The sequence below is a fragment of the Microtus pennsylvanicus genome, chromosome 16 (genome assembly GCF_037038515.1).
Source record: "Microtus pennsylvanicus isolate mMicPen1 chromosome 16, mMicPen1.hap1, whole genome shotgun sequence".
Classification (NCBI taxonomy): domain Eukaryota; kingdom Metazoa; phylum Chordata; class Mammalia; order Rodentia; family Cricetidae; genus Microtus; species Microtus pennsylvanicus.
The window spans coordinates 40,707,990-40,732,208 of NC_134594.1; the positions used below are offsets into that span (position 1 = coordinate 40,707,990).

The window sequence follows — 24,219 nt, forward strand, 5'->3', positions numbered from 1 at the left end:
AGAACCATGGTAAGAGACCATCTGTACACATTTTGTAGTAATTAGTTTTTCAACTTTACATATGAGATTCTTTCTGGGAAAAAAAGAGGAGACTGAAAAACAGAGGAAAAGAGAGAAAAAAATGGAATGATCCAAGATTTCAACCATCTGCGAACTGTTTATGGTATCAGGGATGCTGTCAGAAGGCTCCAGACATTTTGCTCTGAGAAATGGATTTTTTTATTCACAAATGCATTACATGTCAGAGTACAAAGTCCATATCAGCTCCCTGAGCCACTTTTGACTGAGCTTTCTGAAGCACAGATAAGGTCAGATTTTCCCCCACACAGCTAGCATTCCCTAAGTGCAAGACTCCTCGCCTATATGAACAGACATGTCAAATCGTCTTCACAATGACCTGTAGAAATTGGGAAAATGAATTCTTGCTTCTTCTCCTTGCTGAAATCCACACCATTATCTACTGCTTTCTTCAGTGGGGCAGTAGGAAGACAAGTTCATTTGAAATGAGACCTTCTGTGGCAAAACAACGGCTGGGTAATTTGTGGAAATGTCCTTCGGGAAAGGATTTGAGTTTACACCCCACACACACATCAGGGCATTACTAGGAATGAGCAACACCAGTACATATATCCTGGTTTGGAAATTGCAGGCAAGAATGTACACCCAACTGGATAGGAACATACAGACCTATGCAAAAATTATAGCTGTAAGGTTCCATTCCCATGTCAGATATTTTATAGACCTGGTCCAGATCTGTGCAGATCAGTTTCTTTCATCTTATTGTACCTGTGGTTAATTCTCTTAGTACCAGATCCCTCCCACAGTATCTGAGAAAATGTACAAAAATCTGGGGTTTTGAAGAAGTCTCTGTTCCAATTTTATATTTCAAAAGCACTACCTTTTTGACAGGACAGTGCACACACACAAGGAAAAATCCAGTCTATGCCAAACAGAATTAGCATGAACTCAAGTTTCGTTCCCCCATGTGTTTTGGTTATTGTTTATGTTTAGGTTGCATAAATGGATTTTAAATTTTAAGGCTTATAAAAGGGTTGATTTACCTGATTTACAGGGCATTTAGTACTAATAATTACAGCTACAATAGACCTCTGCTAATTACAACGAAGATTCCAAAACAGTTTAAACAGAGGCATGAATGCAAAGATGAGCTACGTTGTTTGCTCCACTACTTCTTCCTTAGCCATGTTCCTGAAATCATGACGTTCTTTACCTGCATCACAGACAGTGGTCCTTTTCTATGCACCTTAACTGATAGTATTTCCAACAATAAATGGATTGATGCAAATATACACACATACATACACACATACACACACACACACACACACACACACACACACACATATATATATATATATATATATTAGACTGCTGCATTACACTCTATAAGAGAATTGTGTTTGAAAAAGAACCATTTTTCTTATTATGAATATGTAGTGGTTCCATTTCTGTACCATTTGTTATAGAAAAATGCTCATTAAAATGACATTTATCTAGCCAGGCATTGGTGGCACATGTCTTTAAACTCAGCACTCGGGAGGCAGAGGCAGGTGGATCTCTGTGAGTCTGAGGCCAGCCTGGCATACAAGATCTAGTTCCAGGACAGGCTCCAAAGCTACAGAGAAACCCTGTCTCAAAAAAAAAAAGATATTCATCTTATAAGATTTTGTCAGATGCCCCTAGGGTCTGTTTCCATACAAATCATGCTTTAAATATCACAGTATAAGACAGCACAATAACTTCAGTAGAAAATAACACTCTGGTATATATATAAAAACATCATTTTCTCAACATTATCCTTATAAACTGTAAATTAATAAACCTATTATGTATTTACCGGTGGTGTCTTTGTAGTTTTCAAATCTTCCAAGTTAGGCTTCTCTTTCAGATTGCTACCTTCCAAGGATATGCTGGTATCTTGAGATGAATTCCCCTCTATGAAGGATGTATGTAAATCTACAGGTGGCTTAGAATCCTTGCTCCAAAATGACATGTAGGAATCACCAGAATTTTGGTTGTTTTCTGGGTCTGTATTTTTTTCTGTTACATTTTGTTCAAAAGAGCTGGTTTCTCCTACTTTTTTGAGCTCATGAGAAGAAAGACCAGACTCCATACTATTGCCAAAATCTGTATTTGAAGAGCCTGTTGTTGAAAACACATTTAACAACATCCTAATATATTAAAAACATAAACTAAATTGTTAACAAAAGTCCAGATTTAATTTTTTTAACCTATGAATCTTATTTCACCAAAATGTATTTACATATTTCCATATTTTACCTATTTGGTCCATATAGTACAAATCTGTGGAAAAGGAAGTGAGTCAAGTAGATTTAAAACAATGAGGGGCAAAGTAGTGACATCTGCTCTTCAAAGACACAAAACGAGCAAGACAATATTAATCATCACTGCGTTATGCCTGCCCCGAATGTCCTCATTTAGATCATTAGTCTTCACTGGGAGGAAGAGTGGAATTATCACCACTCTCCTGTAAAACTGTCAGTGTATAGACAAACCTCAACCAATTAGACCGTGAAGTGAAACTTAGGGGACAGCATTGGTCCCGCCCTCCCTTCTTTGAACACTATGTATGACTAAAATAAATCCGGGGTGAAAAAGCACTGAGCAAGGTGCTAGATTATGTAAAATAGGAGAGACTTTGACCAAGAATTCTGTGGTATAAATGGTAGACTGTAATCCCAAAATGTTGCCTATTATTGGCAAATATTTATATAACTTTGCATTTATACATAGTAAGTGAAAACTCCCCTTCACACTGCTGTAATTAATAAAATCATTAGTATTATGAGAAATGAGATAAATGTATAGAACAGATATATACTACTAAAAGAAAGTCAGGAAGGCTGGAAAACAGTGAAAGATCAACAATAATAATAAACAATGCTTATCTCTTAGGTGGATCAAAATATAAAAATATCAGATTCATTAGAATAAATGATGGCCTTGTGTCTTGGAAAGTATGCAGATAATTTTAATAATGTATTGCAAGACTGAAAGATACTACTGGTGAAAACCTTCTCATAATGCTCTGTAACTAATAAGGTAATAAAGACTGTGAATAAATAACAGAAGTCAGAAAATGAGAGAAAGCCTTTGGGGAAATATTATACCTGACAAAGAATATTATCAAAAATAAAGAAAGCACTCCTAAAATTCTAGAATAGCCAAACAAACTAAAATGGGCAAAATGTGAACAAATATCTCATTAAAATAATATAGGGGATAGATATCTTAGAGTGCTTACCTAGAAGAATATATAAAGCTCTAGTTTAAAATCCCAGCAACACATACATGCACGTGCGCATGCACGCGCACACATATACACATACACAGGCACACACACGTACACATGTGCACATATGTATAAACAAAATCATATACAGATAGTAAGTAAATATATCAAAACTATTAACTATCCGATTTCACTAGGGAGCTGGAAATAACACCAATAGCTACTGAAGAGTGTAGGCAGAGGAATTTTCTTTCCATGAGGAAATGCAAAATCTCTCAGTTACTCTGATAGAAACGTTCTGGTTTAAATAGGAGCTGCCATCCACAGGCTCATGCGTTTGCACACGTTTTCTCCAGCTTGGTTGCAAGGTTAGAGAACTTGTGGAAGGAAGAGTCTTGGGGGAGGAACTACATCACTACGGGTGGGACTTGAGCTTTTATTGTCTAGCCTCACTTTTTGGTTTTCCTCTCTGCTACCTGAAGAGAGAAGACATGTGATGATTCTGCTTCATGAACAGCTAGGGATCCCCCTACCATGCCTTCGTTGACACAGTGGACTCTACATGTTCTGTAATGTAATCTAAAATAGAACTTGTATTCCCAGTCATCGTTGAGTCAAGGTATTTTATCACAGTCACAGAAGGATAACTCATACATGAAATCTAGTAGAGGCTATATTCATAGTTGCCAAGCACTAGAAACAGAATATTCATCGTTAATGGAAAAACTAAATAACTTGAAGTCCACTCATACAAGGGAATATTCCACTTCATTTTGATGTGGAATGTTGCTAGTGGGGGAAGCTGTGTAGATGATGCGAGTGAAAAGGAAGTATGGGGGTGCTGTGCACTTTCTGCTCAACTTTGATGTAAATCAAAAGCATTTCTAAGCAAAAAAAAAACATATCTCAAGATCTATGAATTAATACACAGATACTTATGTTCACAATTTTCTCAAACCCACCTGGTAGGTGACTCTATCTGAGAGACAGTAACAACCAGATATGGGTGCACAGCACTAAGTTGCAATGTGTATATGTAGCTCATACTGGTCAGGCCAGTTGAAAAATGTCAGGGGAAGTAGGACTGATGGGAAACCACTAGTCTCCTTCCCCTTCTGCTGGCCAGTCAGCTTATTATCAGATTTAAATCAGTTATTTTAAAGAATGCCCTTGGGTATCCGTCAAGTTCTTCAGATATATACCTTCTGGTTTCCTGAACATCTTGGGTTTATAAAATATAGTCTCTGAAAAGAAGCTTAAAAAATCATCCAGTAACTAAATTATAGATTAATAAAAGGAAGTCAGGAAAAGATGATGGCATTTCAAGGTGACACAGATTGATGGGCAGATATGAAAATTAAATCTGATGACCAAGTCAGGGCACTTCAGTGTGCCTCTGAAGATAATGATCTTAAAACTTAGGCAAAGTCAGGAAAATATCTATACAGTGTTCAGATCTACAAAGTTCAAGAGAGCTAGAAGTAATGATAGCACAGAAATAAAAATAGAATGACTTTCTTAGGCAAAGGATTTATCTCACATAAACTTCACGTCATATGTTTTTATGGAAAGCTATTTTTTTTTGGGGGGGGGCTTATTTGGATGACACCTCTACATTACTGTTCATCACTGTAGGAAGTCAGGACAGGAACTCAAACAGCAGAATCCTGGAGGCAGGAGTTGATGCAGAGGCCTTGGCAGGGACTGCTTACTGGCTTGCTTCACATGGCTTCCAAACCTGCTTTCTTCTTTTTTTAATTGATTTTTATTGAGCTCTATATTTTTCTCTGCTCCCTTCCCTGCCTCTCCCCTCCCCTTCAACCCTTTCCCAAGGTCATGGGCACCATGGAGAGATATTTAATTGTATGTGAAGGCAATGAAACCCCACTCAGACTTTCATCATGTAAATTTCTTCTATGTAAGCTTTAAAATGCTCATTTACCCCATAATAAATTTTATAGAGTCCCATATAGATTGTAATTGCTTATAAATACAACACTGTTTTTTTTTTGTTTTTTTTTTTTTTTTTTTTTTTTTTTTTTTTTTGCCATGGAATCTTTAGGATTTATTGAGGAAAAGAAAGTACTATCAGGAAGACTGAAAGACAAATGCAGTTAAAAACATGATTTTTCTTGGTTTCCAAAAGACCAAAATGTATTGGTCGGGTTTTCCCTCTCTTTCTGCTACCCTGTCTTAGTCTAGTTCCTTCCTTTGTGTAGACCTCTGAATGTCTATGCTGTTCTGCCTGGACATCCTCTTTCTCTCTTCTCCCATTCCCCAAGAATTCACCATGTTCATAACTTTAAAAATCACATGCATGTCAAAGATTCAAATTTATTTCTCCAATCCAGTCATTTCTTTTTTTTTTTTTTTTTAATTTATTTATTTATTAAAGATTTCTGTCTCTTCCCCGCCACCGCCTCCCATTTCCCTCCCCCTCCCCCAATTAAGTCTCCCCCCCAGCCCGAAAAGCTGCTATCTATTGATTAAAAGATTATTTACAAGAGAATTACATGTTCCCAATCAATTTTCTTACACGTATCACTTTTTTCTGGTGTTATATGACCAGAAAAATAAGAAAAATGTTCCTGGGCTACTACATCTTTGGTATTATTAAATTATCCACATTCATTATTAAGATATATTAAGCAAAAAGGAGAACATTACCTTTTAAGTCATCCTTACGGTATGTAGAATTTGTTCTCAAACAAAGACTTAAGAGGTCTGTTTTTCCTTTGTTGAAAACAAGATGTTGATGGATGCCATTTTCACGTGGAAAACAATTCTGATAATCAGGAAATGTAGAACTTTCATATTTTGGGAACAAGCACAAATAACAAGTTGGAAGGAATAGTCTCTGAAAGTTCTGATTTGTAGTTGCATAAGATTAAAATATAGTATTGGCTTTAAATTTTCAGTAAACATATTCTATACAATATAAGCTAAGTTATATTATTTGTAAGAAATATATGATGTCATTAACTGCAACTAAACTGCAAAATTCTAATAGAAATTTCCTACTTAATAATATATTGATATGTTTGAATTCTGACATCTTTCAAGAACATTGAAATTTGGTAAAATTATAATCACAGCATGTCCTGAACATATCTGCACCCGCATTCGGAGGTGAAAGTTAAAGGCAATATATAATACATTATGGTTGCCAACAATGTCTACTATCTATATACACAGCTGTACTGCAATATTCACAACAGACTGTGCAACCCCAGATTTTTATGTAAACTCTATAATCAAAAACTCAGATTATTTTTATCCAAAATGTCATCTCAGGCCATTCACGATTCAAAGAAAAAGAGGTAGTATCGTTCTGTAGGTACCTACAAACCAATGTGGTAAAACTAATGCCAAACCATATCAGATAGTTTCCTTCACCACTTTTAGCGAATTACACGGCAGTCAAAGAAGACATAGGATAATATTGGTGAAAGAAGAAAATAGGGGGCAGTATGGTGATGTGAGGAAACTTGTTACGAGGTCTTATAACCTGAGTTCAATCCAAGAACCTATGGTAGAAGGAGAGAACTCCTTACAAGCTGTCCTCTGATCTTCACACGCAAGTATATGACAACATACAGAGTGCACAGACACTTAATAAATTATTAATACACAGGACACTTACTAAATTTTAATTAATTATTAGATTAGATTGTTTTTTAAAGAAGCAAGAAGGCTTTCATTTCCTTCAGGAAACACAATAAGATATTAGCCTCTCAACTACTGATGAGAAAGCGTCTCCTGTCAAAACCTCTGCGCCTCTGCTGTTCACCATTTGGGACCCTATGTTCAGACAGAGAGCTGCCTAGAGTTCCCGGGCATCACTTTGATTCAGAGCTGCTGTAATGCATTGGGAAGGGCAGAATCAGATCCAAATGAAGCACCATCAGAGGAGGCGCTTACCAGAAGCTATATGCCACTGTTGAGTCGCATCAAGCTTTCGTGATTAGACACCAGAAATTCTACGGTTCATAGAAAAGGGGGGGGGGAATATTGAATTTTACTAGCAAGAAAAAATAGATTTCATTGTTTATATGGAAATGGCACAATATCGCAAAACTATTGTAAAGTGAGCTACTATACTTCTTTTGCCAATCACATATTTGGCTTTTCCTTCAGAGCAGTATTATACTAGCGGGCTCCTGAACCTGATCAATTATGTAACTTCTTATTTTACAGTTCCAAAGAAATCACAGTCAAATAGGATCGTTAGAGAAAAGAAGGCTGATATAAACTATATCTGACATGGAAAATTACTTCAAGTGATAATCACAAATTTCACAATAATATATAAAGTAATACAAATATTAGACAAAGAAATTATTTTGTATGTAAAAAGTAATATGTAGAAATTTATACATGGCTTAAGAAAATTTAACATTAATATATATCCAGCTAGAGAGATGGATGATAATTTCATGGATATATTAGTTGGAATTATTTTTTGCTGATCTGTAGATCAAATCAGCCCTACAGCCTCATCCATGTTAGACACACACTCTACCATGACCCTGCCCTTTGTGACTGATGTTTGAAATCCCAAAAGAGTAACCAAAATGAATGAAAATAATCTTACCTTAATTGACTCTCTGCATCAGCTAATTCAACTCTGTAAGGTACAGCGTTCTCTGGTTCTTCAATGTCTGCTTCATGAGTCTTATTAAATACATGTTACATAATATTAGTAGGCTCAGTAAGTTCACTAGCCAGTTAAGTGTTGGTAATGTCTATATTTTTCCCTACAAATGACTCTCTAGCTAAATCACACATGTTTCAGGGAGACCAGATTCAACTGTTCTTCCTTGAGGGCACTAAATATTTCATTCAATTTTTACAATTGTCACATTTGCGACCAATAATAGAAACTTAAGCAACAACTGTCAATCCCAGTAGATTAGTGACTAGTGCTTTCCCAGTTTTATTACTGTCTCTCTACAATTTATTTAAAGAACCAAAATTTTAATAAAAGGTGTATATGTGTGTGTGTATGCATGTGTGTGAATATATGTATGTGTGAAAGTATGTGTGTATTTGACTAATATCTCTCACTTATTTAGAGACTAAATGAAACTGATAAAAGAAAGAAAAGCTGTAGCAGCTATCAATATAGCAGCCACAGAAAGAGCAAGATGTAGACTCTACATTCTTATTTTCTGAAACAGCAAACCCCAAAGTCAGAATGATTTGGAGAAAGTGGTAATTCAGCTATTAGATAAGTAGGAAGTCAAAACACAGGGACTGGATCACATCTGAGTCATTTTGTTTGAGCTCTGCTTGGCTATCTCTGGTTCCATTGTAACTTCCAAAGATGTGCTGACATTATTGTAAAACCTCTCAAACTATAAATACTGTCTTTTCGTTTAAAGGGAAATAATATTAATGATATTATAGAAACAACATTTAAACTTGATTATATTTAAATAACATTCCATGTAATGAAACTGATATTTTTGTGGAAGCTTCAGAAAAACAAAGAACTAAAGAGACACCAAAACGATACTCTATGAACTAACACAGAAAACATGATTTCACATCCCACGATTAATGCCTCCATAAAAGTAGAAATGCTGCATTTGCATGCAGATCTATTCTCTATAAGAAAATTATAGTTTTATATTTATCAACCATCTGGAATCCAAATGTAAAATTCTTTTTAAACTCTAATGAACTTTTAGCAAAACCTTACTGATAATAATAAGATATCACTATTACATGTTTTTCATGTTGAAGACTTCGAACATTATCTACTTACACCATCCAGTTCTACTATTGTTAGAGATGGTGGAGGTCTCTCTATATTCAATTTTTCTACTGGCATAAAAAGAGGTGGATATTGGACTTTGATCTCCTCAACTAGGAAGAAAAATTGGAAAACAGTATTAGCAAACAACACGTCTGATAATTTGTTTTCTAGAAATATTATTGTATACAATAAAAGAGCAGTCGTTTGTGAATCAACACGAAGATGGAAACACTATGAATTCCTTCAGCTCAGGCAAAACATAAAGCTATTGAGTTTAACGTTGGGTACTATACCAAATAAAAGGAGATGGAGTTTAAGTCAAGATAAGAATGATACATGGACAAAAGTTAAAAGCATGTGTTAATAATTGCTTATTTATATAATTTTAAGCAATAAGTGTTAAAGATCTAGTTAAAGCTCAACTGACCATCGCTATCAACATCATTTTCATTCTGAGAGCTCTGTGCCTCCATAGTAGCTTCAGAGGGATGTGGGGACGTGTGTAATAGTATGTTCCGAAGTTGTTCCTGTGGAGTTCTACAAAACAATAAAAATGTAATCAAAAATATCAATAGAACTTTCCTGGACAAGATGTGTACTTGTCAAATGAATGAAAACTGAAAATTAATGACGACATTTTGACCATAATATTAATTATCAGATTATTGTGATTAATAAAATTTTAATTTAATTAAGTTTTTAAATCAATTCCACATCACCCAAGGAGTTTTTCAGCTGCATATTGTGTTTTGTTTAAAATGAAGACCAAAGTCATCACACAAGTCAGTATTCTCTCAAAAGCCTTATGGAGTCCAAAATACATGGCATGTTGTTGACAAAGCTAATTTGCAAGTGTATGTTTTATCTCACACACACAGCACTATGGTAATGAGTTCTAAGGCATCCTGCGGACACTTAACTAAATTTTCAGCACACCATAAGAGTGGTAAAATGGGGTCACGTTATCCAAATGTGCACTGTAATGTCTGTGGCATCTATTACCTAATTAACATCTAGGATGGATGCAGCCTGCTTCAAATGGAAAAGATAGAGCTTGAAACTTTTCCGAGTTCAAGGGTGTATATTAATTCTGGAGGATGTTCAGAGAGTTGTGAGGAGAAAGTTCATGCGGGAGGTAATTAAAGACAGCTGAACCCCTCCCAGATCCTGCAAGCACACGTGGTTGCCATTAAAAGACAAGGCTGTCTCATTGATATTGTTAACGCCAAAAGAAAGGTAAAAATTGCCCATTTTTGTTCTAACTCCTTTTGGAACTTTCAGTGTTATTAGACATTAGATTAAATAATCTCTACTCTGATCCTCATTTTGAAAGATGAAATTGAGGGGGAAAGAAGAACCTAGTTGTTCTAAATTACATAGGCAGAGAAAACAAGAGCAGGAATGTGAGGCCCTTGCCTCATCAAGCACACATTCCTAGCTACAGTCTCATTTTGCAGTCTATAGTTTTCTACTTGTAAATACAATAGCTGCCTTTTCTAAATACTGTACAAATCACATAAATACAAAATCTATTGTATTTCTAATCTTTACCTTTTAAAAAAATCTTTGAGAGATTCCTTCCATACAGAGTTTGACTAAGACATTTATATTTGCAAGTGATATGAGAGTATATGTAAGCAACCCCAAAAATTCTACATGAAACTCTTAAAACTGATAAACACTTTCAGTGAAATGGCTAGATACAAGATTAATTCAAAATTTCAGTAGCCATCTTATGTAAAAATGATAAATGGGCTGAAAAAGAAATCAGGAAAAAAACACCCTTCACATTAGCCACAAATAATATTTATATTGAGTAACTCTATCCAAACAAGTGAAGCGGTGCATGAAAAGAACTTCAAATATTTGAAGAAAAAATTAGAAAAGATATCAGAATATGGAAAGATCTCCCCTGCTCATGGATCAGTAGGAATAACATAGAAAAGTGGGCATCTTACTGAAAGCATTCTATATTTCCAACACAATTTCCATCAAAATTCTAGCATAATTTTTACAGATATTGAAAGAACAATGTTCAACTTCATATGGAAAAACAAAAAACTGAGAATAGCTAAAACAATTCTATAAATAAAGGAACTTCCAAAGGTATTGCTAACCCTGATTTCAAGCTCTACTACAGAGCTAAAGTAATAAAAACAGCACACTATTGGCATAACAGACTGGTGAAGCAATAGAAACAAATTGAAGACCCAGTCATAAATCCACAAATCTATATACAATTGATCTTTGATAAAGAAGCCAGAGTTATACAAATGGTTAAAAGAAAGCATCTTCAACAAATGGTGCTAACATAACTGGTCATCAGCATGTTGAAGGCAAATACAGCCATATCTATCATGCTATAAATCTCCAAGCTCAAGTAGATCAAAGACCTCAACATAAATCTAGTTACACTGAACCTGCTAGAAGAGAAAGTGGGAAATATCCTTGAATGCATTGACACAGGAGACAACTTAATGAATAGAACCCTAGTAGCACATGCACTAAGATCAACGATTAATAAATGGAACCTCAAGAAACTCAAAAACTTCAATAAGGCAAAGGACTTTGTAAATAGGATAAAAAAAGTCACCTATAGAATGAGAAAAGAGCTTTACCAGCCCCACATCTAACAGAGGGCTGATCTCCAAAATATATAAAGAATATAAGAAAGCAGATATGAAAAAACAAAATAATCAAAACATGTGATACAGATTTAAACAGAGAATCCAAAATAAAAAAAATCTCAAATTACTGAATAATCCTTAAAGAAATTTTCAAAGTTCTTGGCAGTTATCAAAATGCATGGTGTTGGAGGTTTTTCTGTCTATGTGTTACTTTTATTGGTTAATGAATAAAGAAACTGGCTTGGCCTATAACATGGGAGGAGGAAGAGAAAGACGCAAGAAGTTTAGCTGGTAAGCCACAAGTCATGTGGCAATACACAGATTACTAGTAATGGGTTAAATTAATATGTAAGAGTTAGCCAATAAGAAGCTAGAGCTAATGGGCCAAGCAGTGATTTAATTACTAGAGTTTCTGTGTGATTGTTTCAGAGCTAAGAGGCCAGGGATAAAAAAGTGGCCTTCCTCCAACAAATGCAAATCAAAACAACTCTGAGATTCCATTTTACACCTGTCAGAATGGCTAAAATTAAAAGCATTAATATCCAAACAGAATGTGGAGGAAGAGCAACACTTTTCCATTATTGGTAGGAGTGCAAATACATATAGCCACTTTCAAGGAAAATATGGTGGCCAGGCGGTGGTGGCGCACGCCTTTAATCCCAGCACTCGGGAGGCAGAGGCAGGTGGATCTCTGTGAGTTCGAGGCCAGCCTGGTCTACAAGAGCTAGTGCCAGGACGGGCTCCAAAGCTACAGAGAAACCCTGTCTCAAAAAAACAAAAACAAAAAAAAAATCAAGAACAATATGGTGATTTTTTCAGAAAGTCCTGAATAAATTACTCAAGACTCTGTTCTTGGGCATATACTCAAAGGATGCTCAATCATACCAGAAGGAAACTTGCTCAGCTGTGTTCATAGCATCTTTATTTGTAATATTCATGATCTTACAACAACCTAGATGCCCCCTCAACTGAAGAATGGATAAATAAAATGTGGTTCATTTACACTCGGAGTATTGCTTAGCTGTTAAAAACAATGACATCATGAAATTTAAAGGCAAATAAATGGAACTAGAACTAGAAAAAAAATCATCCTGAGTGAGGTAACCCAGAACCATAAGATAAACGTGTTTTGTACTCACTCATAAGTAGATATATGGTCTATATACTACAGTCCACAGCTCCAGAGGAGCTAGGTAACAAGGTGGGTTCAAGGGCAGGCACTCATATCCCCCTGGGAAGGGAAAATAGAGGAGGCTTCATGGGTGGAGTTTGGGAGATGGGATGGGTGGGAATAGGAACATGAGAGAACAGGTTGAAGGTGGACAGGGAGAGAGTACTGAAAGCAATTTCTGGAAAGAGGAAGGGGGTATTTCACAGTCAGGAAGAATCCTAGAGCAAGGAAAACTCCCAGGAATCTACAAGGATGATCCCAGCTAACACTCCTAGAAATATCAATACATAACCTGAACTAGCTTTTTCCTGTACCAGTCAAGACTTACAGTGGAGGGATTAGGATGCCAGCCACATAATCTTCAACCTATTGTCTGTCCTGCCTATGTGTAGTGCTAAGGTAAGGGTGGAGCAGAGATTGTAGGACGGCACACAATGACTAGTACAGCCTTAGGTCCATGGCCACGAGAGTCAGTCTACCTCCGACACTGCCTGCAGTGCCAGGACCACAGGTTGGATGGCCCAGACACTTAGGATAGAACCAGACATGATTGGGAAAAAATGTCAATGTAATGATGCCTAACAATATTCTGCTTACTGATAGATGGGTGATTTTGTAAGTAAAGACTTAAGAATCCTGATAGTAGGGCTAATAACAGGGATACTACAAATTAATTATTCTAAATTCAGTATATTAAATTAGAGAAAATTTATATCAATAATATTTAAGTGCTTTGCCCATGAGAAAGGAACTAGCTAATACAAACAAAATCTATATTTCTGTTATCCCAACTCTGGCGCCTCCCACAGAACCATGCCACATAAATAAAGGCAAAAATGCCTTTTTTAACAGTAGTCACCTCTTCATCTGCTCTTTAAAATTCAGTAAATTTTTATTGAAATAGTTTTGATCATGACTGTATGTTTGTGTGTGTTTCTGTGTGTGTGTTTTTTGTATAAACAAGTATATGAATCTGTATGCTCATGTGTGTGGCAGTGTGAGAAGGCTGGCCATTCATACATTCAACTACTCTCCATTTTATTGTACATAGTCTCTCACTGATCATGATTTTGCCTGGTCTTGATTTTGCCTGTGTGGCCAATGTGTCCCAAATATCTGCTTGTCTCTGCCTCCATGGCACTGGGACTGTTAACATTTCTATTATGCACAGCATTTTTATGTGAGTTCTGGGATTAAGTTAGGTTCTTGTGTTTATATCACAGGCACTTCACAGACTTATTTATCTATCCCTCATACTCAGTATTATTGATAGAAATCCGTGTAAATATAAAGTAAATCTGTCTAAGAACTTGTGGCTGAGAGTTCCTAGACCTAGGAGAGTGCCACTGCTATTATTTTGCCAAAAGACATTGTATTTATCTGCTTTCTGAACACAGATCTCTCTATCCATAGATTAATGCAGCCCTCAATCCTCATTAGAAACCCTTCTTTGTACAGTGGGGCGACAGCTTAAAAAGACTTGTCAGTGACTGAAATGAAGAGAATAAGTGTCTGTGGTGTGCTCAGCCATAAGCGGGATATCTACCACATGCCCCCTCTTCCCAGGGATAAGAGAAAAGCATAGAAGAGGAAACAGAATTTAGGGAAGAGTGGGAAGAAAAGATGTATTCTGAGGATGACAGGGTTATTGCATACATTAACACACAGTAACTGTTAGGAAAGGAGATGATATGGGAAAGGAGTTCAGGAGCCCCACCCTAGTTGAGGATCGATTGATAGTTGATAGCTGCTAGGGGAGGCTGGGTCACTTCTCTTTAGGATGTGGTCCCTGGAAGTCTGACAATGCTCCAACAGATCCCCACACACAACACACACAGTCAGGAGGTCAGCACTAATTAAAGAGAAAAGAAGGAAAATAATACCCTGCCTTGAAGAACTCTAATTTTTAAATGCGAAAGAACTGGGAAATCATCAGTGGAACAGCAAAGTAGAGTTAGGACTAGGCTTAGAAAAAACTTGAAGACAAAATAACACTCACAGGAAATATGTTTGAGAATGTGCCAAAGATGACATCGGCTACCTCAAAAAGGAGATTGTTTGTCCTATGATGATGCACAGGCCTTGCAATCACTTTCCAGCCTCACTCTAGAGAGTTTCCCCTGCATTTGTTCCTTCAAAATGTGACCAGAGACCACCATCCTAGCCCCAAGTCACTCATGAGGCATCGGAACCGTGACAACTCGGAACTTAGCATCAGACCTACCGAAGAATGTGCTTTCCCCATCCTCTAGAAAGCTGGAAGGAACTGAGTGTAGGCATCTCTGCTGTGTAATAAATTGAGCTTATGACGAGCCAAGTCAGAAACTTTGTTAAAATTACCAAGGATGATAACATCTACTCATCTATCATGTTGGTTTCATGTTGCAACCTTGATTTTAAATCCCTTTCTGCAGCTACGTATCTTTTTATATTTCTCAAGGATAGACTATACCATATATGTGTTTGTATATAGATTAATTAAAATTGTTGCTAATAGTCAAAGCTTCACAGGAATTTAAAATTGCTTTAAAATTGGAAATAAAAATAAGTAACATACATACAAAATTGCTTCATAAAGCCATGTCCCACAAATAAGAAACATAAATAACTTCTATTTCCTAACAAGCAGAAAAATTGCACTACATACCTTCTGTGTTTTTTAAGCCATAATTTTTCCATATATGTCAGACTGTCTTCTGTAAATTCGATATTAATTGGTTCAGTCCAAATTTTCAAATTAGTTTGTACTTCACATTCTTCCACTGAGTCTATAAAAATACACACTGCACATAATTAATGTAGCCATGCCTGTGAATTATTATATTCTTTCTTTAGATAGTCCATTGTTTGTGGAGATCAGTTCTTTGGTACCTATCTCTGTAAGGATATTTGTTATTATATTATGACATACAATGTTGATATAATATCAAGTCCTAGATGTAAATAATGTTAAAGGATTTCTAAAATATTGGTTTTAATACATGATTCTGTGGACAGTATCTTCAAAATCTCATCCAAAAAAAAAAACTATATGAGTCAAAATCTTTACAAAAACAACATGCTCTTAAAAGAAACAAGGTAAATACCATGTAGAATCCTCACACAGAGACACGTGTACAAACAAAAGTATGTATTATAGCCAATTCTAATAATGTTTAAATATCATGGCTAATAAAAAATAAATAATTTGTGATGAATTATATCTTATTCAGAATGAAGAAAACATCGGTTCCCACAAACGTTTGCCTTTGAAGTCATATGATAGAGGAAGGTCATTGGTTAAAAAATAAAGAAACTGCTTGGCTGGCCCTCATAGGTTAGAACACAGGTGGGTGGTGAAAACAGAACAGAATGCTGGGAGGAAGAGGAACTGAGCTCAGACTCCACAGCTCTCCTCTCGGGGGCAGATGCCTCAGAGAGACACCATGCCCCGCTCCCGGGCAGACACACGCGATGAAGCTCCTACCCAGGATGGACATAGGCTAGAATCTTCCCGGTAAGACCAGTGCCCACAGATTATTAGAGATGGGTTGATCGGGATATCAGAATTAGCCAGTAAGGGCTAGAGCTAAAGGGCCAAGCACTGTTTAAAAGAATACAGTTTCCGTGTAATTATTTCGGGGAATAAGTTAGCCAGGCGGCCAGGGTGCTGGGAATGCAGCCCCGCTGCTCTTACTACTACAGTCCTAGACATGCAAATGCTATTATTTCTGAAGTGACACTGACTACAAAACTACTCAGAGCTATGTGAAAGCAATGAAGCATCTGAGATAAGGAAGCTGATAAATCCAGGACTGGTCACTTTTCTGACCTCCAGATCCCTCCCCATTCTCGAGCTTGCAGCATCCCCCAGAATGAAATGCTGGAAGAAAATAGGAAAAGGGAGTGGTGAGGTTTCAAAACAAAATTTGTAGGGATTCTAATGCTAAGCTGGTCCCAACCTCACAGTAAAGACTTTAGCGGCTAGCAATGAGGAGCAGCCAAATGAAAGCAGTTAAATAAGCAAAATAATGGACTTAGTCAACTTCTTTGATGAAAAGAGAGAGAAGAAATCTTAAGAGCAACAACTAGAATCTATAAATGGAAGAAGAAAAAGAATTAAGAATGTGAATTGTGGATATGAACATTATAGCAGGAGGGGCAGGTGTGTGTGTTTATGTGTGTGTGCATATGTGTGCACACACCTTACTGAAGTTAAAAGAATTGAGATAGAAAAGTTGAAGGTGGGTAGAAGGAAGAGCATTTTTCAGAGAAAAGAACAACTGTGCTTGAGAAATGACTCCCAAATCTGGAAACAGTAGAGGGAAGTAGGGGTGAAAGCAAACAGCCTGTGCTTCCCTTTTCTCCATTCACCAGTGGCACAGTCTCAGCAAATGAAGACGAGGCCTGGCCCGGCTTCGTGTGCTCATCAGTGTTTTGATATCTGTGGTTAATGACAATCACAAATCGCTAGGAGAACACTCTTTAGCTAAGTATACATTAAGCAAGATACTTTCGTTGAAACCATGCATGCTAGTCAATTCAAGGACATACAGATTCATGATGTGTGTCTTCCTCAGAGAAAGGCTCATGAGCTGTTGCTAGGGCCTCCTTGCCTTGTTGTTGGCTCAGCGGCCTTTTTTTTCTAGGAACTGGTCTAACACTCATCTCTTTGTGATGGGGGCAGTTTCCTTAATACATAGCACAAAGATCCAGAGTAGAGGCGTCCAAATAAGCCAATGAGGGAACATTTCAGCAAGAAAGGTCAGAGAAAAAACAGCCTTAGCTCACAGAAAAGCCCAGGCCAGAGAAAGCACCAAAAGGAGTCTGTGGATGACTAAAATTAAGGTAAAAATCAGTGACTGAAATAACTGGACAACCTAGATGTTTAAATCATGCTGATACGCTAAGTGGTATTAAATTCAAGGATTCTTAAAGTAATTTGCAATAACAGCTATACAATTTAAGCATTGTATTTATCCCCATTATTCGAACCAAATTCTAAGTGTCTGAAAATATTAAGTGTTCATGATAAAGAGAACAACAAAATACTCTTACACTCTTCAGAAGGAGTGCCAATTTATGAAAGGACATTTCTGAGAGGTTCATGTTTATCTAGTTTAGGGGAGGACAAACATTTCTGGTAACGCAGCTGTTCTCATCTCAAGTACTGGCATCCCTGGAAATATATCCGGGTTATATTTCAAGATCTGTACAAGAAAATGTACGGTAGTATTGTTCTATATGATCAAAATGAGAAATGTTCTAAACAATAATCAACATTTAGACTGAGAAACGGTGGCACATAAGAGAAAATGTTGATAATAGGTGAAATGGCAACCGTACATATTTTTGTGCATGAAATGTGGCACATGGTAAGAACACTGAATATCATGGATGTTGCTGTACTTTTCGCATAGTAAAATGACAGCCTTGATATAAGGCAGTTTTCTGAGGGTACCAGGGGGATACATAAGGCTTACCTAGCTTACTGCAGGCAAGGTAAACAAATCTGTACCTGACGTGTATTTACCCATGAAGATAGATCACTGCAGCTTTCATGAGAAAAGTATAACCATTCTTAGTGATAGGCCATTGTTCCCTGTTCACCTAAGTGGCCTTGTGACATCCACCTAATGGCCCACCAATGTCTCTGGGTAAATTTAAGTAAACATAGGTGCTGCAGACTACAAAATGCTACAAAGCCTAAGAGAGATAATGTAAGTCTTGAATCAGAAAGTGAAGTAACATCCTTACCCTGCCATATGAATTGTACCATTATTTCTGATTATAACTAGTGACAGAAATAGAAAAAAAATGTGTTTACTGAGTCAAGGATCACCACACTAGAGCTTGTTGTCCAAATCTGACCTATCACTTTCCTATGACTGATTTATGTATTCATAAATATGAGGCTTTATTGCAACACAGGATGCTCATTTATTCATGCGCTGTCTATGACCTTTTCCCTACTCCATTCAGAACATTGACTAGCTGACCTAGCTTGCAGCAAATGTCTACGTTCTGTAGCAGGGTAAGAGCTTCTGTACTAGTGTATCAACTTTTATAATACCTCTAAGATTTGCAATGCAAGATTCTTTCAATATTTATGTCTAAGAAAATATTTCCAATGCACCCAATATGAAAAAGATTCAAAGCCAGGCTCTATCTTTTACTTCATGTGCAATAAATTATTTTAAACTCAAAAAGTTGGAATTTAAGTGTGTTTCTGGGGTTCTGTGTATTGTCTTTGCTTCGTTGCATTTCCTGGTTACATTCTACTAATATAGAGGCTGTCTTAGGGTTACTATTGCTGTGAGGAACCAAAGAAAGTTGCAGAGGAAAGGTTTTATTGCATGCACAATCTACTGTTCATCACTGAAGGAAGTCAGGTCAAGAACTTAAACAGGACAGGAACCTGAAGACAGGAGCAGCCATGGATAAATGTTACTTAGCGGTTTGCTTCTTCTGGTTTGTTCAGCCTTCTGTCTTATAGAACCACCTTAGAGACGGCCCTAGTCAAAATGGGCAAGGCATTCCTACATTAAGAACTAATTTAGAAAATGTCATATAGACTTGCCTTACAGCCCAATGTAATGGAGGTATTTGCTCAACTGAGAACTGATCCTCTCAAATGATTCCAGTTTATGTCAAATTGACACAAAAATTAGTCAGTATAGTTCATGTGAATATGCCATAAAGAAACCTATTATTTTATATGTAAACCAGAAATTGAAACTAAAATATTACAAAGATTGTTTTGTTCTTTTCGAGACAAGGCTTCTCTGTATCTTTGGTGCCTGCCCTGGAACTAGCTCTTGTAGACCAGGCTGGCCTCGAACTCACAGTGATCTGCCTGCCTCTGCCTCCTGAGTGCTGGCATTAAAGGTGTGAGCCACCAGCTCCAAGAAAGAAATTTTTTTTAAGGAAAGAAAAAAATGTTACAAACGAAAATCTGTGAGGTTTACTGTGGTTATATATTCAACCTGCAAGTTATGGTTTACAGTTTCCATGTAAACATTTGTTCTCCCATCCGCTCAGTTCATGGTTCTGTTTTGGAGGCTGTGCAGTTTATGGAGGTTGAGCCTTCACTGGAAGAAGTAAAGCCCCCGAGGCATGCTGTGAGACACTTAGCATCATTCACCTTCCTGCCTTGTCTCTGCTGCCTGCTCTACTGTGGTGGAAGAAACAAGGAGTCCAGTCATCTGCTCCTGTGGCCTTGAAGTCACCTGCTTATTCCCTTATTTTGATGGGCTGTATCATCTCCAACTGTGAGCTAAAATAAATTGTTTATCCTTTAGGTTGCTCTGCCAGAGATTAGGTCATACTGAAAAGAAATATTATAGACCGACTGCATCTACACGGTTGTTTGCTTTCCTGCCCATTACAACAGCAGACCTAAAACGGAATCGTTTTCTAATGACTGCTTCCTTGGAGAAGAAAAAAAAAAAGCCGATGCTTCAATGCTCAGTTCATCCGATGATCTGAATTTACATAGAAAACCAAGGCAAACAAGCTTCACGATCATTGCTTTCCTCATAAATATGAAACAACTCACCATTGACCACCTAGTGTGTGCACAAAACTCCCTTGAGAAGCCGTATCAAATTGTTCTTTATTGTTTTTGAGAATTCATGTTTTGCCAGGAGTGAAAAGACATGAAGATTCCTTTATGTTGTTATACGAATATTTGAACAATGCTCATACCTGGTTCTGCTGCATGTTCGTTCTGCTGTCTGTTTTCCTCCTGATGTCCAGCTCTCCACTGGGTTAAGGCTTCCCGAAAGGACTGGGCAGACGCTTCTTCATCAAAAGGCGCTTCACACAAGGGCTTGTACCTCGAATTTGTACTTTCTCCTCCTTCTGCTGCTGTAGTTTCTACCTAACAAGTTAGAAATGTAGCAAAGAGTATTTATTAAACATCCTGCATTTTATAAGACTTGAGAGCAGAAATATTGAATTCAGAAGAATATGTTTTTATATAACATTCATCTAAATACTTTGTTTTCTTTAAGGCTCTATTGGTAGTTACGAACGGTCTTCTCAGAAGATGATAACGTAAGAAACTATAAACTGATGATTTTTATGTCCGTTCTTCCTCCTCTATAGCTGGTCCTGCTAGGTACACATTATCCATCCTTCTTCTTCCCCCAATCTTATGCCCCTTACCTTCTCACGTTAGAGCAGTTTTGTGTTTAGGAGATAGGGTCTAATTCTCTATGTAGCCACGACTGTTCTCAGATTTGAGATATCTGACTTTTGTCTCCTGAGTTATGGGATTATAGGCATGCAATTATATTAGTTGATATGAGTATAGATTTGTGTGTGTGTGTGATTTTAATTTTTGCTGTCAGTGTGCTCAAAACCTTTTAATTATCTATAATACAAAGTTTCTCTCAGGGAATACAAAGTGCCTAAAGTACTTTCTCTCTCCTTGACCTATACCGTCATTTCCTCTTTCCCCTATCACTCAACCTAATCCAGCTATTCTTACAATCTTGGAGAAGTGTGAACCATCAGATCAATATCCTCTTCAGAGACTTCTTTACACAGCGATTTTCCTCATGCTATTCAATTTCTCAAATATCACCTACATAGAGAGTTCTCCACTTAAAATCTTGGAAGCTTTTTATTTTTTATTATTTTTTTTTTTAGAAATAAAAGGGAGATATAACAACGGACACTGAGGGAAATCCAGGGAATCATCAGATTGTACTTCAAGAACCTGTAGTCTACAAAATTGGAAAACTTAAAAGAAATGGACAACTTTCTTGATAGCTTCCATATACCACAATTAAATCAAGACCAGATAAACAATTTAAATAGACCTATAACCCCTAAAGAAATAAAGCAGCCATTAAAAGTCTCCCCACCAAAAAATGCCCAGGTCTAGATGACTTCAGCACAGAATGTTATAAGAATTTCAGTTTTAGTAGGTCCCATTTATTCAATGTTGCCCTTAATGCCTGTGCTTCTGGGGTTATACCTAAGAAGCGATCACCTGTGCCCATCTGTTGTAGGGTATTTCCCACTTTCTCTTCTATCAGGTTCAGTGTTTTCGGGCTGATAATGAGGTCTTTAATCCATTTGGACTTGAGTTTTGTGCATGGTGATAGATATGGATCTATTTTCATTCTTCTACAGGTTGACATCCAGTTGTGCCAGCACCATTTGTTGAAGATGCTTTCTTTCTTCCATTGTATACTTTTAGCTCCTTTATCGAAAATGAGGTGTTCATAGGTTTGTGGGGTAAAATCCGGGTCTTCTATACGATTCCATTGGTCGACTTCTCTGTTTTTATGCCAGTACCACCCTGTTTTCGTTACTGTAGCTCTGTAATAGAGTTTGAAGTCAGGGATGGTAATGCCTCCAGAAGATCCTTTATTGTATAGGATTGTTTTGGCTATCCTGGGTTTTTTGTTTTTCCATATAAAGTTGATTATTGTCCTCTCCAGATCTGTGAAGAATTTTGATGGGATCTTGATGGGGATTGCATTGAATCTATAAATTGCCTTAGGTAGAATTGCCATTTTTACTATGTTGATCCTCCCAATCCAAGAGCAAGGGATGTCCATCCATTTTTTGGTATCCTCATCAATTTCTTTCTTCAATGCCTTAAAGTTCTTGTCAAATAGATCTTTCACTTCCTTGGTTAGATTTACCCCAAGATATTTTATGCTGTTTGTGGCTATCGTGAATGGAGAAGCTTCTCTGATTTCCCTCTCTGCTTCCATATCCTTTGTGTATAAGAGGGCGACTGATTTTTTGGAGTTGATCTTGTATCCTGCCACATTACTAAAGCTGTTTATCAGCTGTAAAAGTTCTTTGGTGGAGTTTTGGGGATCGCTTATGTACACTATCATATCATCTGCGAATAACGAAAGTTTAACTTCTTCCTTTCCAATTCGAATCCCCTTGATCCCATTATGCTGTCTTATTGCTATTGCTAGAACTTCCAGCACTATATTGAAGAGGTATGGCGAAAGTGGACAGCCTTGTCGTGTTCCTGAGTTAAGCGGGATGGCTTTGAGTTTCTCTCCGTTTAATTTGATGTTAGCTGTCGGCTTGCTGTATATAGCTTTTATTATATTTAGGTATGACCCTTGTATCCCTAATCTCTCCAAGACTTTTAACATAAATAGATGTTGAATTTTGTCGAATGCTTTTTCAGCATCTAATGAAATGATCATATGGTTTTTTTCTTTCAGTTTATTTATATGATGGATTACACTGTCACTAAGACACAAAGGCAATCTACTGACTGGGAGAAGATCTTCACCAACCCCGCAACAGACAAAGGTCTGATCTCCAAAATATATAGAGAACTCAAGAAACTAGACTTTAAAATGCTAATTAACCCAATTAAAAAATGGGGCACTGAACTGAACAGAGAATTCTCAACAGAAGAAGTTCAAATGGCCAAAAGATACTTAAGGTCGTGCTCAACTTCCTTAGCAATCAGGGAAATGCAAATCAAAACAACTTTGAGATACCATCTTACACCTGTCAGAATGGCTAAAGTCAAAAACACCAAGGATAGCCTTTGCTGGAGAGGCTGTGGAGGAAGGGGTACCCTCATCCATTGCTGGTGGGAATGCAATCTTGTGCAACCACTGTGGAAGTCAGTGTTTCGGTTTCTCAGGAAATTCGGGATCAACCTACCCCTGGACCCAGCAATACCACTCTTGGGAATTTACCCAAGAGATGCTCTATCACATGTCAAAAGCATTTGTTCAACTATGTTCATAGCAGTATTATTTGTAATAGCCAGAACCTGGAAACAACCTAGATGCCCTTCAATGGAAGAATGGATGAAGAAAGTATGGAATATATACACACTAGAGTACTACGCTGCGGTAAAAAACAATGACTTCTCGAATTTTGCATGCAAATGGATGGAAATAGAAAGCACTATCCTGAGTGAGGTATCCCAGACCCAAAAAGAAGAACATGGGATGTACTCACTCATAATTGGTTTCTAGCCATAAATAGGGGTCACAGAATCTACAATTGGCGAACCTAAAGAAGCTAAGTAAGAAGGTGAACACAAGGAAAAACATAGCGTTATCCTCTTGGATAAGGGAAGTAGACAAAATTGCCGGGGAGAAAAGTGGGATCTTGGGGGTGGGGTGGGAAGGGGGTAAGGGGAGATGGGGAGAGAAAAGGTAGAAGGGAAGGAGGGGGGACTTGGGGAAATAGGAGGATCGGGATAAAGGAAGGTTGGATAGGGGAGCACGGAACCACAATTCTTAGTTAAGGGACCCACTTTAGGGTGGGCAGGAGAATTGACCCTAGAGGGGCTCCCAGGTGCCCAAGCTGAGGTCCCCAGTTAGTTCCTTGGGCAGCTGAGGATAGGGAACCTGAAATGACCCCATCCTAGCGCAATACTGATGAATATCTTGCATAT

The 24,219-nt window shown here is 37.3% G+C and overlaps 1 protein-coding gene across 3 annotated transcripts in view; it reads right to left on the reverse strand.

Annotated features, from left to right (window-relative positions):
• Positions 1-24,219, reverse strand: part of Zbbx (zinc finger B-box domain containing) — a 91,667-nt gene that overhangs the window by 18,533 nt on the left and 48,915 nt on the right. For 2 of the 3 annotated variants that reach the window (XM_075950556.1, XM_075950557.1), the window contains exons 10-16: positions 20,520-20,694; positions 15,481-15,616; positions 9,463-9,572; positions 9,045-9,145; positions 7,869-7,948; positions 5,942-6,081; positions 1,859-2,163 (exon numbers count right to left, since the gene is read on the reverse strand). In XM_075950556.1, the coding sequence (XP_075806671.1) occupies positions 1,859-2,163; positions 5,942-6,081; positions 7,869-7,948; positions 9,045-9,145; positions 9,463-9,572; positions 15,481-15,616; positions 20,520-20,694 (1,047 nt within the window). The remainder of the gene's footprint in view (positions 1-1,858; positions 2,164-5,941; positions 6,082-7,868; positions 7,949-9,044; positions 9,146-9,462; positions 9,573-15,480; positions 15,617-20,519; positions 20,695-24,219) is intronic. The other variant, XM_075950558.1, reaches the window with a different exon arrangement.